General features: G+C 53.7%; 1 protein-coding gene across 1 annotated transcript in view; it reads left to right on the top strand.

Moving 5' to 3' along the window:
• UNC5B (unc-5 netrin receptor B) overlaps positions 1-11636 on the top strand; it is a gene marked incomplete at its 5' end in the record, with an annotated part of 54553 nt that extends 42917 nt beyond the window's left edge. Inside the window, 14 exons of the mRNA XM_082308515.1 lie at positions 1571-1674; positions 2596-2776; positions 3344-3511; positions 3857-4021; positions 4782-4814; positions 5937-6131; positions 6590-6982; positions 7418-7505; positions 7595-7763; positions 7889-8122; positions 9064-9213; positions 9492-9656; positions 10552-10736; positions 11232-11636. Coding sequence (XP_082164641.1) covers positions 1571-1674; positions 2596-2776; positions 3344-3511; positions 3857-4021; positions 4782-4814; positions 5937-6131; positions 6590-6982; positions 7418-7505; positions 7595-7763; positions 7889-8122; positions 9064-9213; positions 9492-9656; positions 10552-10736; positions 11232-11397 — 2396 coding nt within the window. The 3' untranslated portion in view covers positions 11398-11636. The remainder of the gene's footprint in view (positions 1-1570; positions 1675-2595; positions 2777-3343; positions 3512-3856; positions 4022-4781; positions 4815-5936; positions 6132-6589; positions 6983-7417; positions 7506-7594; positions 7764-7888; positions 8123-9063; positions 9214-9491; positions 9657-10551; positions 10737-11231) is intronic.
• Positions 11637-16682: the final 5046 nt, after the last annotated feature.

Raw genomic sequence — 16682 nt, 5'->3', positions numbered from 1 at the left:
AGTATAACCCACCGATTTAGAAATTGTTTGCAAAGCCTGAGGTGTGACCCTGGATCCCAGACTGAAAAAGCGGTGGTGTCAAGCTGTTTCTGGCAGCAGCACCAGCTGAAATAGCGGCCAGGCCGTTCGTTCCTGGCTTCCCGAGGCACAGTGGGTGCAGCTGAGTGGGGTTGGCTGTCTCCAAAATTTGTCTCCATGTTGAAAACAGTGCTTTTTGATCAGCTGGAGGTGACCCATCCTTGCTGGATGGCCCTGCTCTTAGCTCCCCATCCCAGCTCTGGCTTTGCATCTGAGCATCGTCCCGACCTGCCTGGACGAGAGGCCATGGCACTAGCTGGGTTAATACCGCATTGCCCATCAGCATGCTCAGCTCTTCCCAGTGCTTTATTATTGTTAAGAACCCAATGGTTAGCACCTTGCACGCTTTGCCTGAATCAGCGACTCCGTGTCCCTGGAGTCCCTGCTGTCATATGTCACTTCTCTAAGCTGCTGTTTGTGGGTGTCAGCCTGATTAAGGACGAGTTAATCAGGCTGTTACCCGGCTGAATTTGCTCTCTTAGCAAATGAGATGGCAAAGCTATAGGAGAACGACCAGGATTCCCTAGTCGTAAACAGATTTTGCTATTAGAGGACTAATAATCCAGCATGTTATCCAAAACGGAGGGGGCTGGTGAATCAGCTACACTGCTGAAGGATTTAGTCTGAATGGGGAAAATGTTACAAGGCACAGGGCTGGCTACCGAGGGAGCCCTTTTGTCCAGCCCTAGCCAAGGGTTTGGTGTTTCTCAGAGCCGAGCAGATGAGATGAACCAAGGGTTTGCTGCCCTGCACGAGCGGAGCCACAACCGTAGGGGGCTGGGTGCTGTAGCAGAGGATTGCAGCACCACCTAGTGATGCTCCTGCTCCTTTCAAGGCTCTGGAGCAGGACCCTGCCATGTCCCCCGTGTCCCTGGGGGCTCTGCTGGGCTTCTCCCCTCTCCCTCTTCCCACTGCCCAGCCCCTTGCTGAGCGAGCCTGGCTTTTCAGCAGCGGCAATTCCCCGTTTTGGCACTGGAGTGCAATGTCTGGGTTTCCAGCAACTCTGGGGGCATGGCTCAGCCAGGACCAACTGGGGCAGAGCTGAGCAACAACACCCCCCCCATAGCCCTAAAATTTGGAGATTTGCTTCAGTGCCTATTTGGGAGTCGAGCTGTTGTGCAAATCTTGTTTTTTCCCCTTCAACAAAGAAGGGTCCTGGTGTAGAGAGCCCAGAGGGGGAAAGAAACGGTGGTTAAGCTGAGATTTAGCCTCAAAAGTAAAAGACAGGAGGGGGTATAAGCTTGCAAGCGCACAAAGGAGGAAAGGCATTGTCCTCAAGCACCACGTGCTGTCCCAAATCCATCCTGGAAAGATGCTTCTTCGGCTCCTTCCTCCCAGGACATGTTTTGCTCCAGCTGTGTTATGCCAGAGCGATTTCCCTACTCATGGGCTCCTGGTGCTGAGGCGATGCTCTCTCCCCCCCAAGCTTTCGTGTGTTGCCCTGTTTCTGCAGCAGGCTGGTAACCCCTGGGTTTTCCTTCCCCCACCCCAGACCTGCGGAAGAACTTCGATCAGGAGCCGCTGGGCAAGGAGGTCCCGCTGGAGCACGAGGTCCTGCTGCAGTGCCGCCCACCCGAGGGGGTGCCGCAAGCAGAGGTGAGCAGCTCGGCAGCACAAACAAATGCCCGGTGGGGTGTCCTCTCCCGACAGTCTGCAGCCACAGCCGAGGAGAGACGGGGCACGTCCTTGCAGATGGCTTGCGGCCGTGATGGATGGCCTCGCACCAAGACCGTCAGCTTTCATTATTCAGCAGAATTGTTTATTTTGGGCAGTGGATCTGTTATTCTGACATCTAATAACACACGTAACCTCAGCACCTGCTCAACCCACCTCTCCCATGCTTCCTGATGTGCTGTTAACCTGTTAGAGGGAAGATCTAATGAGGAGGCACCCAATGACTTGTCTGAAGGGGAGCAGTCACAAGCAAGAGCCAGGGGCTGGGAAGATCAATACGGATGGGTTTCCCTAGCACGGTAGTGGTGCTTTCCCCTCCCACAGCTCTGTCAGCCCCCAGGAGCCGAGTGTTGGTGGTAGCCACAATGTCCCATCCTTGGCCAAAACAGCAGTAATTTGCCCCAGCCAGGCCTGGTTTGTCCCAGCTTTCATGAAGAAATAAATACAGTCAGAGGCAAGGTTGGCCGGCCAATGGTTGTGGTGCTGAGGATGTCGGTGGTCTCGGTGATGAAGATGGGGAGGGCTTTGAGGCATGTCATAGGCTGGTCTGAGGGGCTTTGCTCTCCATCAGGGCTGGTGAATTCAGCCCCTCCAACCTGACATTTGTCCTCGCTTGTGCCTGCACCCACGCTCTGTGCCGGTGTCGACTCACATCTTTCCCAAACAGCCTAGTTAAGCAGTTGTGTCCTGGCTTAGTTTTGGGGCCCTTGGAGACTCTCATGGTGGGAAGCATGTGGGATGGGCATTTCCACCAAAACCCATGACGTACTTTTCCTGGTTGAGTGTTCAGTTCTTGTTCAGCTTAATCATCGCCCTTACCCATCCCTTCCTTTGCATTGCCAGGTGGAGTGGCTGAGGAATGAGGATGTCATCGACCCCACCCAGGACACCAACTTCCTGATCACTATCGATCACAACCTCATCATCAAGCAGGCCCGGCTCTTGGACACTGCTAATTACACCTGCATGGCCAAGAACATCGTGGCCAAGCGCCGGAGCACCACGGCTGCCGTCATTGTCTATGGTACCAGCCCTTGCTCTTGGGGAGGGGACTTTTGCTGCCGGCCACGTCTCCAAGCCAAGGGGAAATACAGGCACTTTCTGGGAGTGGGAGGATTGAATTCCACCAGGGCATTACATTAAATTAGGTATAATACCCAATGTCTGCAAAACAGGAACCTCTACCAGCTTGCACAGGCTATTAGGAAAGGTTATTAGGTGTAGGTATTTGCAAGCTTTGTTGGGTGGATACGAAGGTGGGTGGAGGTTGGACCCAGCTGGATCACTTTGACTCTCAAAGCAGCTGAAAAGCTGCATTTGGCTGAACTTTGCTATGAAACCAAAGATCCGCTGTGGCCAGATGCAAAAATATTTGCAAAGTGGAAAAAGGACCAAAGCAGGCTTGAGCATCTTGTGCATGGGGTGTGCGACACGAGACGGAGTCTCGTGATTTGCTTTTCACAAGGGTGAGCTGTTCCAGGGTGTCACAGAAGATGTAAAGACGGAGGACCTGGTGAACTGTAGGCTTAGCTCCAGTCCCTGCTGAAATGGGCTCCGTTGACGTGTTAACACTGTCCATCTCTTCTTGCAGTGAATGGTGGCTGGTCCACCTGGTCCGAGTGGTCTCCTTGCAACAACCGCTGTGGCCGGGGCTGGCAGAAGCGCACCCGGACGTGCACCAACCCCGCGCCACTGAATGGCGGCTCCTTCTGCGATGGGCAGCCTTTCCAGAAAATCACCTGCACCACCCTCTGCCCAGGTAAGGCAGGTTCGGAAACCTTGCCCACACTGCCTGTCCTCCAGGTTGCATGGTCCAGCTGTGCTCCTGGTGCTCCCCAAGGAGACAGGGGCTCAGGAGACCAGTCTGAAGCATCTTTTAGTCTGCCAAGACCTGAAAGAGCTGGAGATGTCTGCAGAGAAACAACCTAGGCTCACCAGATAGCATCTGGGCTGGGTTTGCTGGGATAACACTCCCTGGAGGCCCCTGGAAGCCCTGAGACGGGCATGGGCACCTTTCTGCTGCCAGAGACATCCTGGCACTGGGGAATGAGTCCAAGGCTGTGCTGAGGGGTGTACTGACACACCTGTGTTTGGTGGCCCACAGTGGACGGTGCGTGGACGGAGTGGAGCAAGTGGTCGGCATGCAGCACTGAATGCACCCACTGGCGCAGCCGTGAGTGTGCCGCCCCAGCCCCCCGCAACGGCGGCAAGGACTGCAGCGGCGTGCTGCTCGACTCCAAAAACTGCACCGATGGGCTCTGCCTGCAGAGTGAGTATGCGGGCAGGCGGGCAGGGACCGGTGCTGTAGACGATGCCAGCAGCTGTGGTGCTTTGGTGCTTGGCCACGCTGTTGTTGGCCATGCCTCCAAGTTGACGGGACAGGCAGCAGCGCCACTGGCACCTGATTTTTAAATTGTGTCTTTAACAAGGTTTTTTTAACCAGACTCACCCCTTCCAAAGCTAGTTCTCATCCAGTGGAAAGAAAGGTTTGGGGGATTTTTGCTGGGATCTAAATGTCCCACCAAGCCTTCTGAAATGGTGCTAGGTTTGGGGTCTCTGCTGAAATAAGGCTGGTTGTGGTTAGTGGGGGCAAGCCAGGGGCTTTTCAGCCCCACCATGAGAACACCTTCCCTGGGCCATTGCTAGGTAGAAGCCCTGGAGCTAGCAGGAGCTAGGAAAAACCCCAGTAATAATAATAATAATGGTGCTACTACACTATAAGTGGGCGCACTGAAGGCTGAGCAGCCAATGCTGCCACCTGCTGCTGTGTGACACCAATGTCCCCTTTAATGCTGCCATGGCCAGAAATGCCCAAAGACCTGTTAGCTGGGGTTGGGCAGCCGGGGATGCATGCCCCAGGGTCTGGCCAGGCACGGGGATGTCCTTGTCACCACTCTTCTGCCCAGCTTTCTGCATGCCCCGGGTAACGACGCTGCTCTCCCATCCCTCCCCACTTTTTGTTTCATCTCATCCCCATCTCACCATCGCCACCTTCACCTTTTGTTTTCTAACTTTTTTTTTCCTAACAGATAAAAGAGTTCTAAGTGAACCCAAAAGCCACCGTAAGTGCTCATTTCATTGCCGTTTTGTTTCTTTGCGAGGCATTGCTTTGGTTTTGTTCTGTCGCATCCATGGTAGGGCTCCTTGGCAGCTGGGGAAGGACAGGCTGGGAAGAGGGAGCAACTAAAGCCCACCCCAAAACTCCTGTGTATATTAAATCACGTGCTCTGCTTGAACCTATAAATACAACCCGCCTTTGCATCCCTGCTCCCGTCCCCCTTTTGCTGCCTGCAGTTCTTGGATGCTGGTGTCACACCACCAAAGCTACTCCAGGCATCGTCACCCCTCCGTGAGGACTCCATTCCTCGAGTTGGGGGTCCTGCGGCACATCAGGGTTCCTGTTTCTGGCATCCAGAGTCGGGGGGACTTGGGGATGAGGTGACACCTCCCAGAAGTGGCATAGTCCTAACACACTTGAGATTGCCGGGCTTAGGACAGGGCTTCACTCCAGCGTAAAACCATAGAAACCAAGGGAAGTGGGTGAGCGTTGAGGGAGGAAGGAGAGAAAGATGGGCTGAGCGTGCTCAGCTCCTGCTGCTGGAGGCTTTACCATGCTCTGCCTTCTCTCTTCATCCCTCTCCTTTCTGGGCAAATATATCCAAGCTATACCAAGCGTTTAAAGATCGAGAGCCTTGTGGCAGGGGAAGGGAAGACTGGGAAGCTGAGGGGTGTCTGTATAGATACAGGGAAACTCGATCTCTCTGAAAGGATACATAGCTCAGGTACATATATATGAGATGCATGGGTAGGCATTACATTTACTCCTCAGGGTTGTCTCTGTTAGGATGTGAGGGCTGATAGCTTCATGAATCTGAGCTGTGCAAACCTAATGTTTCTGGGCTTCTTTCTGGGCTCAAGTAAAGTTTGCATGAGCTATGCCAAGTTGTCCTCCAAAGGTTTGAGGGGTTCACCTCCATCTCATTCTCTGGCATCGCTCTGGCTTCTGGACTGCTCTTAGAAAACACCCTCCATCCTCCTGCCACAGCCTTCCCAGCAGGCCTAGTACACATCTTCCCCTTTATGCCTATGTCCTGAGTTAGCGGTAGGGTTGGGGAGCAGTGATGGGTCTTGGCGTGCATTTCTGGTGCTCCTTTTTTCACCTCCATTTCTTTAATCCCTCCCAGTGCTGGAGGCCCCAGGTGACGTGGCCCTGTATGCCGGGCTGGTGGTGACCATTTTCGTCTTCATCGTGATCCTCATGGCTGTGGGGGTGGTGGTGTACCGGAGGAGATGCCGGGATTTCGACACAGACATCACAGACTCATCAGCTGCTCTAACCGGAGGTTTCCACCCCGTCAACTTCAAGACCTCCCGGCATGGTAAGAGCCATAGCCCATGCAGGTCCTGCTCGCCAGCTCATGCCCAGGCACAAGGAAAGTCAGGCTGCAAATCACAGTAGGAGATGGGTCCCTAGTGGATCCCCAGCCCCAGTTTTGTAGGGGAATATGCTGATTTTTGAAGGCTGAGCGCTCCATGGAGGTGGTCAGGTGTTGATAGTGGGAGTCAGGGCAAAGCATCTGCAAAGCAGATGTGGTGGGGATTTACCGTAGGATGCTGCTCCTCACTTAGTCATGATGCCGAGCAGTTCCTTTCCAAGTGCCTAGGGAAAGCAGATGGATGTAGCCCAGAGCTGTACCCATTGTACCTCCTGCACACCCTCCATCCCTTGCCAGGCGACGAGGGCTTTTCACAGGCATCTCTTGCAGTCAAGCAGTGCTTTTACGTCCACTTGTTTCTACTGCCATCTTAATCCCATCCGTGTTTCCTCCTCCCGCAGACAACCCACAGCTGCTGCACCCCTCGATGCAGCCGGACCTGACAGCCAGTGCAGGGGTGTACCGTGGCCCCATGTATGCCCTGCAGGACTCCTCCGACAAGATCCCCATGACCAACTCCCCCCTGCTCGACCCCCTCCCCAACCTGAAGATCAAGGTGTACAACTCCTCCACCACCTCCTCCTCACCGGGGCTCCACGACGGGACGGACCTGCTTGGGGGGGTCCCCACCACTGGCACCTACCCAGGGGACAGCACCAGGGACGGCCACTTTGCAAACATGCGGAGCAAAGCCCTGGGCTCCCAGCATCTCCTCAGCTTGCCCCGGGAGCATGGCAACAGTGCCAGTGGCACATTTGGCTACCTGGGGGGTAGGCTCACCATCCCAGGCACCGGTAAGCCCTGGGCTGGGGAGGAGGGTGCATTTGGCTGCTTGAATGATCAAGGAGTTGCTCTTGTCCCAGCAGACTTGCCTGCCATGAGCCATGCCAAAGCTGGCTCAGGGGAGGAAGGCAGCAAGCCATTCCCAAGCCAGGCTTCTGAGGCTGGAGGTCACAGCCTCCTGGGACTTTCCTGGCTGGCCCTGCCATCAATCCAGGGCCAGTGCCTTGCAAAAATATCCAACCTGCGGTTTTGCGTCCTAATGCAGTGGCCTGGCTCCTTCCTGCAAGCAGTGCAGCTGAGGAACATCTGGAGATGTTTCTCCTGGGGTGCTCCAGGCTGCCCTGGCTCACCGCTGTCCTTGTGCTCGCCAGCTGGGGTGGAGGGGTGGTTTCTCCTTGGTGGTTTCTCCTTCATTTTGTGACTAACACCTCTGTGTGCCATGCCAGGGGTGAGCCTGCTGGTGCCCCACGGGGCCATCCCCCAGGGGAAGTTCTACGAGATGTACCTGGTCCTCAACAAGGCAGAGAGCACCCTGTAAGTCACACTGTGCCACCCGTGCTTCTGCTCTTTGTTGGCTTCTGTGAGGCTTTCTTTCCAACCGGTGTCCCCTCTCCCCTCCCCAGCCTGCCCTCCGAAGGCACGCAGACAGTGCTGAGCCCGGCGGTGACCTGCGGACCCACTGGCTTGCTCCTGTGCCGCCCTGTCGTCCTGACCATTCCCCACTGTGCCGATGTCAGCTCCTCGGATTGGATTTACCAGCTGAAAACACAGTCCCACCAGGGAAACTGGGAGGTAAGGTGGGAACCCAGCACCTGCAGCCAGTGAAGACCATGAGCTTTGTGGGACACAGTCCCTAGCAAACCCCTCCCTGGATGATGGGCTGACCCCCAGCCTTGATTTCCCATCTCTCCCTGTAGGAAGTTGTGACCCTGGATGAGGAGACCCTCAACACGCCCTGCTACTGCCAGCTGGAAGCCAAGTCCTGCCACATTTTGCTAGACCAGCTTGGCACCTATGTCTTTGTGGGAGAGTCCTACTCCAGGTCAGCCATCAAGAGGCTCCAGCTGGCGATCTTTGCCCCCACTGTTTGCACCTCCCTGGAGTACAGCCTCAAGGTCTACTGCTTGGAGGACACACCAGATGCTCTGAAGGTAACGTCACCTTGCGACGCCGGCGTGGGCTGCCCCTGCTTCCCGAAGCTGTTTGTGCTGGCGGCGAGATGCTGCCTGGTCCCTCTCAGGATGGCCTGGCCCCAGGGAGCAGACAACCTGATGCAACTGCCTGCAAAGTGACCACAGTGAAATAATAAGCATGTTTACTGCTTTCTCCATCCTTCCTCACTCTATCTGAAGGAAATAATGAGGGTGTTGCTTAGCTCCTACACTGGGCCCCCTTTCTGCAGACGTTACATGAAAGGTTTTACTGCTGCTGGGTGGGTTTTCTCTCTCCTATGCAAAAAACACTTGCTGCTGTGATTTACCTTGGTTTTCTATAGATTCCTGCGTGGAGATGTATCTCCCCCCTCCTTCAGGGGGTTTTGTGGCATAGATAACATCAAGTGCATCACAGGAAGCTTGAGCTTTGATGCTTTGGCTGCCTGGACCACCAGTGCAGCGGCTGTTTAATTCCCTGTGACTTGTCCTGTGGCGTCAGGATTGCTGTAGTGCCTCTAGGTGGAGATGTAGGCAGCGCTCTGGCTGCTGGATTGCATTTTTCTCCTAAGAGTTGCTAGTGTAATAGTGGGATGGTGTTACAAACAGATTGGGTGGCACTCTTCAAGAGTGCCACTAAACTGCTCGACCTTTGTGTTGGACATTTACATCATCTGAGGAGTACAGAGGCATATACAGATGTTTACGTGTTATAAAATTCAAGTTGTACGTTGGGCTGTTGGGTGAGATGAGTTGGCAAGTTCTTGGACAGCGGCTGTCAGTGTGGCAAAGGCTGCTCTCCTGGGGAGGCCTGCCCGTGGGCTTGTTGCTGCTGCTGGCTCCTCGTGGCAGGAACATGCCTGGCTTTGGGTATGGAGAGGGGAGAGGAGCAGCCCCTGCTCTTCTCCTGGGTCTTACGCTGCCTGTCCCACTGCCCGCAGGAGGTGCTGGAGCTGGAGCGGACGCTGGGTGGGTACCTGCTGGAGGAGCCCAAGCCCCTGCCCTTCAAGGACAGCTACCACAACCTGCGTCTCTCCATCCACGACATCCCCCATGCGTTGTGGAGGAGCAAGCTGCTGGCCAAATACCAGGTGAGGGGCTGAGGTGGGGGCAGCCAGGGTCCCAGACCGGGGACACCATCTTCAGCCAGGCACCACGGGACTGTGTGTGCCCTGTTCTTGTCTCCAGAGTTGTCTCGCAAAGGGATGGAGGAGAAACGGGGAATGGTTTTCACGTGGTTTTTCTTGGTGGGATGCTGTCTGTGGGGTCCCTTTGTCCCTTCTCGTCCCCATGGGGTGGCCAGAGGAGGTGGGATCTTCAAGGGGAGTTGCTAGAGCCTTCGCTAAGCCTGTGCTTTGGTGGTCTGCAGGAAATCCCCTTCTATCACATCTGGAGCGGCAGCCAGCGAGCCCTGCACTGCACCTTCACGCTGGAGAGGTACAGCCAGGCCTCCACGGAGCTCACCTGCAAGATCTGCGTCCGGCAGGTGGAAGGGGAAGGGCAGATCTTCCAGCTCCATGTCACATTAGGAGAGGTGAGTGGTGGGGAGAGGGGACGGTGAGGGGACACGCTTGGGATCCACTTTGTGCTGCAACATAGAATCATAGAATCGTTTAGGTTGGAAAAGACCTTTAAGATCATCAAGTCCAACTGTTAACCTAGAGCTGCCAAGTCCACCACTAAACCATGTTCCTAAGCACCACATCTACATGTCTTTTAAATACCTCCAGGGATGGGGACTCCACCACTTCCCTGGGCAGCCTGTTCTAGTGCCTGACCACCCTTTCAGTGAAGAAGTTTTTCCTAATACCCAACCTAAACCTGCCCTGGTGCAACTTAAGGCCATTTCCTCTCGTCCTGTCACTTGTTACTTGGGAGAAGAGACCAACACCCACCTCGCTACCACCTCCTGTCAGGTAGTTGTAGAGAGCAATAAGGTCTCCCCTCAGCCTTCCCTTCTCCATGCTAAACAACCCCAGCTCCCTCAGCCGCTCCTCGTATGATTTGTTCTCTAGACCCTTCACCAACTTCGTTGCCCTTCTTTGGACACGATCCAGCACCTCAATGTCTTTCTTGCAGTGAGGGGCCCAAAACTGAACAGAATATTCAAAGTGCAGCCTCACCAGTGCTGAGTACAGGAGGACAATCACTTCCCTGGTCCCACTGGCCACACTATTCCTGATGCAAGCCAGGATGCTATTGGCCTTCTTGGCCACCTGAGCACACTGCTGGCTCATGTTCAGCCAGCTGTCAACCAACACCCCCAGGTCCTTTTCCACCAGGCAGCTCTCCAGCCACTCCTCTCCAAGCCTGTAGCGTTGCATGGGGTTGTTGTGACTCAAGTGCAGGACTCAGCACTGAGCGTTGTTGAACCTCATACAGCTGGCCCCAGCCCATTGATCCATCTCACCCCATCCTTCCCCTTGCAGCACGGCAACTCCTTCGACACCCTCCGCTCCCACCACAGCGGTACCACCACCACCACCACCCAGCTGGGACCCTACGCCTTCAAAATTCCCCTCTCCATCCGGCAGAAGATCTGCAACAGCCTGGATGCCCCCAACTCCAGGGGAAACGACTGGAGACTTCTTGCCCAGAAGCTTTCCATGGACCGGTGGGTCTCCATGTGCTTTGCTTTCCCCTCCTATGCCCTGGGCAGGGGGGCTTTGCTCCACACTCCCTCCCTGCTGCAGTGCATCCAGCTAGGTTATGTCCAGCTATATAGGTCCACCCATAAATATGGATATAGCTATGCATAGTTACACCCATCGATACCCATGCATCCATCTGTGCCACAGTCCTGGGTCTCTTGTCACTTTGAACTGACCCTTATTTATCTGCGTCTGTGCTCGGGCTGTTCCTGTCTGGGTTCACCTCTGAGGACCGAAGGAAGGGAGGGTAATTTCAGCAAAACAAAGCTTGCATTGCTTTTGCATGTATGCCTGTGTCAAAAATTGAAGACGATGTCTTAAGGGCTTTGGCATTTGTGTTATGGCATTTCCATCAGGGTTCATGTTGCAAACAGGTTTGCTGCTCCGGCATCCTCCCTCCTTCCATCCCCAAAGGGCACTGTGCCAACCTGGACCTCCTCTCTGCTTCCCCTTCATAGGTATCTGAACTACTTTGCCACCAAAGCCAGCCCCACTGGGGTGCTCCTGGACTTATGGGAAGCCGAGCACCAAGACGACGGCGATCTCAACACCCTGGCCAGTGCCTTAGAAGAGATGGGCAAGAGCGAGATGCTGGTGGTTATGGCCACAGAGGGGGACTGCTGATGATGCTCCCCGCGGCTGGTGGGCCAGGAGGATGAAACGGGGGGTGAAGGGGGGGACCCTTCCCCAATGGAGGGGGGAGGCACATCCATCCCCAGGCAGTGGCTGAGTGAGGAAGGGCCAAGGCCGTCGCTTTTCCCTCCCTCCTGCCATCACTGTCAGCCTTAGAGACCCATCCTCAGCGTTTACAAGCAATTCAAGTGTTACGCAGCATTCCTCTTCCTTCTCCTCCTCCTCCTGGCCATCTCCGGGGCAGCAGCTGGCGGCACTTGTGGTGTGGGGAGGAATTAGGGCTTCTCAAGATGGGATGGGGGCTTTCCTTCTTCTTTGTTTGGGTTTCCCTCCGTTTCTCCTCCTCCTTTAATAGCATTTCTGCGTTGAAGAGACGAGTACAATCTAGGTGAACGGCTTACTTCTGTCAAAAGTTTCAGACAGCTTATCAAGGCAAATAAGAAAGAAAAAAGGAAAAAAAAAGTTTCTTAGGAAACGCAAAGAATTTATTATCCAGATCTTTGGATGAGTCCTTTTTAAAAAAAAAAAAAAAAAAAAAAAAAAAGACAGATTTATAAATCTTTTTTTTGTGCGTGAGAGCAAGAGTGTTGCTGTGGTCAGGGTGGCAGAGAGAGAGATTTAAATGAACACACTTTTGTAGGGAAAGGCGTGCGATCCAAGTGGAGCAAAACGTGTTTACATGTCCTGGGACCCCTGGGGAGTCCGTAGGGTGAAGTGCCTCTACGCCCCTCTGGTTCAGGGCCAGCTGAGACCCTCCCCAAGATTTTTTCCTTGCAAACTCCCCTTTCCCCGGCAGCAGTGCCCGGCGGAGCGAGGTGTCCCCCTCCGCCTGCAAGGAGGGATGCAGGATGCTGCCCTGTGTTTAGGGTTTGGGGCAGGGAGTACATCCAGATATGGGTATTTTTAATGAATTCTTCCCTGGCATCGTTTGGGGGAGCTTTTTAGGATGACTACACCTTCATTTACATAACTTCAGTACAAACCAAAGAATTCAGTCCTGGGGTCGGAGGGAGGCGATGAGCAGCTTGTGGAGGGGTCTGGGGAGAGCAGAGGGCTGGTGGGCCAGGATGTGGCTGCTTGCAAACCACGTCGGTCTTGGGTCCATGTGCTCGTGCCCAGTTTTTGATGCAGTATTTCAGCAGGGATTTGGGGAGGGAGACCTCGCTAGCTCCACTTTGTGAGCCAGGCTGAGTGTTTTCATGCAAGGGATGGCATCATACGCGGTGACTGGGTTTCCATCCTGTCATTGCAGCTCCTTTTTTCCCTGTAATAGACTTTTTATAACGATGGAGAAGTTGTGGGATGAATGGAAAGTAATCAAGGGGTAGGCAGGAACGAGGTTCCTCACAAAGATACAGTGTCTCAAGGTAAAAATTTAGATTACCTGCAGATAGAAATAGTTACTCAGTGAGTGCTATATCTTAGAAATTTGTCTGTTTTTTAAAATAAAAAATAGGAAGGGGATGGTAAGCTCAGGATTAGACTAGATCACACGGCAAGGCTGTGGATTCTCCAGCAGTGGAAGTAGTAAGAGCAGGGTCTGAGAGCAGGTCCTGCTTCGGGCTGCAATGCGATCCTGCAGCATGCTGGGGACTGGAGCAAACTCAGGGAGCCCTGCCGTGAGCGAGAGCATCACCTTCACAGGATGGCTCAGGGGGAGTTTTCAGTATTGCTTGGACTCGGGTTTGATTCCTCTCGGCAGCTCTTGAAGCAGTGATTGAATGCGTAGAGCCGCTCCCTGTTGTGCTTTGGGGTTTCCGGGCTTCATTTCTTGCTGGGTTTTCAAGGCTGCGGGAGAAAGGGGACCTTTTTCATTTGTGTTCGGTGGGAAGACTTCTGCTGGGTGAACTCCTATGTCACGTAGGAAGGGTTGCATTTGAGCATCTGATTTCCGAAACCCCATCTCTGAGCTGAGGGGGAATAAGCAAATTTGGAAAGAAATGAAGAACTGATGGATCAAACCAGCTGCTGGCATTTTATAGGGCTCCTTTTTCAGCGCCACAGTGCTCTCTGTCAGACGAGATGCTCTTCTTTTGGGTCGCGTCTGAATCTCTCTCACTGTCGTTCTCGCTGTGTCTGGTTCACGGATCACTCTGCACTGGCCTGTGTGCCTGTCCGTCTGTCCATCCCGCCCACGGGTGCCTCTGCCTCCATCCCCATCCGTCCACGTTTGTCTTCCCCTTCCTTTCGGCGGGCAGCAGCTGCCTGGATCCGCCGAGGTGCGTGTTTGTGGGGGATTCTCCCCATTTTTCAGACCAGGGAACCTGCGTCGGAGCGGGGCGGGGGGGAGGCAGGCTTTGCCCCCCACCCCGGTGCTCTGAGCACCTGCGCCCATCTCCCATGGGTGCCAGCTCCTGGGAGCCCAACGTGCCTCCCTCTGCGACTGGGGGTTTCTCTGGCTGGGCTTTTCAGCGAAGGCAGACCCATGGTCCGTGTTGTGCTGGCAGTGTCCGTCTCTTGCTCCGCCATCTGTTTCCATATTTATATGTCCAGGGGATGGGCCTGGTGGCATCCTCTAAAACTGCATCTGTTTATTCTGTAAACTAAAGAACTGTAAATAAAGTTTAGCATTCCTATTGTAACAAATTAATTTTTATGCAATAAATTATATTTCCTAGTCTAATAAAAAAAAAAAAAAGAAACAATCTGCTCGCTTCTCTCATGTTCATCACTCACCAGTCCCTGCTGGGTTTAGCATCTGCAGGGATTCGGGTCCAGCTCAAGCAGCGACGGCAGCATGGGGATCCCCGTCAGCATCCCTCTGACCTGTTTTTGGGTTGGATGCTGCAGGAATGCCAGCGCCAGCAGCGGGAAGATGTTGCTGTCGGAGTCCCTAATGGAGGTAAGGTGCAGAGATTGATTTATGGCTTGTTTTGGACTCGCATGGGTGATTACAAGGCAGGAGAGGAGCACTACAGCTGTGTCTCTGTGGGCTAAGCCACCATCTCAAGCAGTTAATTTCCTTCCTTGAGGGATATCCACCAGCCCTGGAGAAAGCAACGCCCCTTCCAGCAAGGACCAGGACCAGGGTGCCTGATTTAGGAGGGGGGAACGGAGCATGGAGCTGCAATCCATGACTCAAGCATCTCTGTCCTCCAACCCCTGCCTCAGTCCCTGTCTCCTCACCTTGCCCCATCCCTTGCTTTGGGACCACCTCCAGTGATAACCTTTTCTTTCCATCTTGATTCCTTTAACCTCAGTCTCTCCCAAGTTGCTTTCACTGGGCACCTTTTGCACTAACCCATCTTTCCAAGGGCCCAAATCTGTGGATAGCTTTGACCAACTGGTGACTGATCTCATCTGACATTTGCCTATTGAAATACTCAGCTTGCTCGTCCCCTTAAAATTAAGCTGGCCCAAATCTTCTCTGCAGTTGATATATTGAATTCAGTCCCCATGACAGGTTCAAAAGTGACTGCCGTGCCATCGCTAAGCATTGACAGATTTATTCTGCTGGAGAGAGGATGCCCAGAAGCACGGGAGCCACCCACATCAGGGTCTCTGACTTTTCCGTTGCGTGTGTAGGAAATTTCCTTTGGGCCAGTCCTGCTGCATTTTACAATTCGCTTACTGTGAGCCACTCCGTACAGCAGCAAGCTGTACCGAGGGGTGGGGGAGCTGCTCTGTAAGTCCCAGTTAACAAATTTCAGTCTTTTAACCATTACCTAAATGTCCCCTGCTCCGCTACACCTCCAGTGCAGCGAGAGCAAGCCACGCTATGGGATGCCCCATATTCCTTTGGGATAACCATGAAACCCTCTCTGCTCCGGCACAGCTCATCTTGCTTTCAAACCAGTGCTGGCCCTGTATGTGGGGTTGGGGTGGAGGGGAAGCAGCCCCAACCCTGCTTTGAGCATAGGGGTATCCCTAAAATCTGCCCTTAGCCCCTGTGGGGGTCTGTGTTGCAGAGGGTCTCTCGAGTGTGAGTAATATTGACTCAAGGGGCCGTGACGGCTTCGGTTAAGCGCGGACTGGCTTTGTTTCCCCTGCTCGGCTGTCACGGTCCCTTGTGCTGATGTGATCTGAGGCTCTTCTCCAGCAGTGGGTTTTTTGACATGATAGACAGCAGCAGGTCAGAAATATCAGGCGAATCCCTCTGAGCTGATGGGTTACTCACTCGGATAGGCTGTCCCATCTCCTCAGGTGCTTTCCCAGCCTGGCATGTCAATGCAGATGAAAATCCCAAGGAGAAACCTCCAGAGAGAAACCCATGTGCTCCTCTAAAGCCTTTCAGCACATCGCTGGTGGATTGGTTGCATGCTTCTGCTTGTTAGCTCGCAAAAGAGGAAAAAAAAATAGAGCGTGCATGTGTCTTGGGCTATTTTGACATCTGGGTGGCCAAGGCCGTCTGATCTGCTCTCCTGGAAGGCTCGGAGAGGCTGGAGATGCGTGGCAGCTGGCCCTGGCTCCCAGGCGGTGGCCAGCTGTGCATGCACTGGTGCTGCTGGGAGATGAGGTATCTGGGTCCATCTGCATTCATCCCACAGGCAGTTGTACGTGGAAAAAAAAACCAGACTAGAACATCGTGGGGCCTTCTGCAAAAAATGGAGACTATTTTGCTTTGATGAAGAAAGGCTGGATACATGTGCAATGGAGGAAAAAGCAAGGAAGAGATCCACGTTGGTTATAATTATTTTAGCTATTGGAGACGGGGAAGGCTAAAGGCAAACAGCTGGCAACAGGAAACATAAGATGTAAAACTCCACTAATTACTAACACAAGTGCAAACAAATTGGCAAAGCATGTCTGATTGTAGCAGGGTTACAGAAAAGCTGGGGCCCTACCAGTTTATCATTTTCCTGTGTGGCTGCCCATGTGCCAAGGAGCAAAACCCATCTTTGGGGAAGGTAAAAGGGAAAGAAGAGTGGGGGAGAGGAAGAAGGTGAATGATGTTTTCCTTCATAGTCCCATGGTGCCCTCAAGGTGAGCATTAAAGTGCAGTTTGGAGGAAATTGAGGACTTTACAATGAAATTCATCCTGCTGGGGCATTGCAGGAAGCGAAGCGAGTAAAGGAGGAGCTCGTGTCCCAGCTCTGGCAAGGGGTCCCTCATCCTCCAGAAGATGCTCCCCATTCCCAGCCCTCACATCCTCAGTAGCGGATGACACACTTCCACCAAAAACCAAGCCTGGGGAAAGCTTTTGTTGTCCCCACGCCATAAGCCAGGCCGTAAGTAACACTGATTTTTGAGAGAGCGCTTCTGATTTAAAACCGTGGGCTCCCCGGTGCTGCTTCATGCGGTGCACCTGCAAGAGGTCAGCTGGAGGTAGATGGAGT

The sequence above is a fragment of the Platalea leucorodia genome (genome assembly GCF_965183815.1).
Source record: "Platalea leucorodia genome assembly, chromosome: 4".
Lineage (NCBI taxonomy): Eukaryota > Metazoa > Chordata > Aves > Pelecaniformes > Threskiornithidae > Platalea > Platalea leucorodia.
This window is presented reverse-complemented; position numbering and strand designations above follow the sequence as displayed.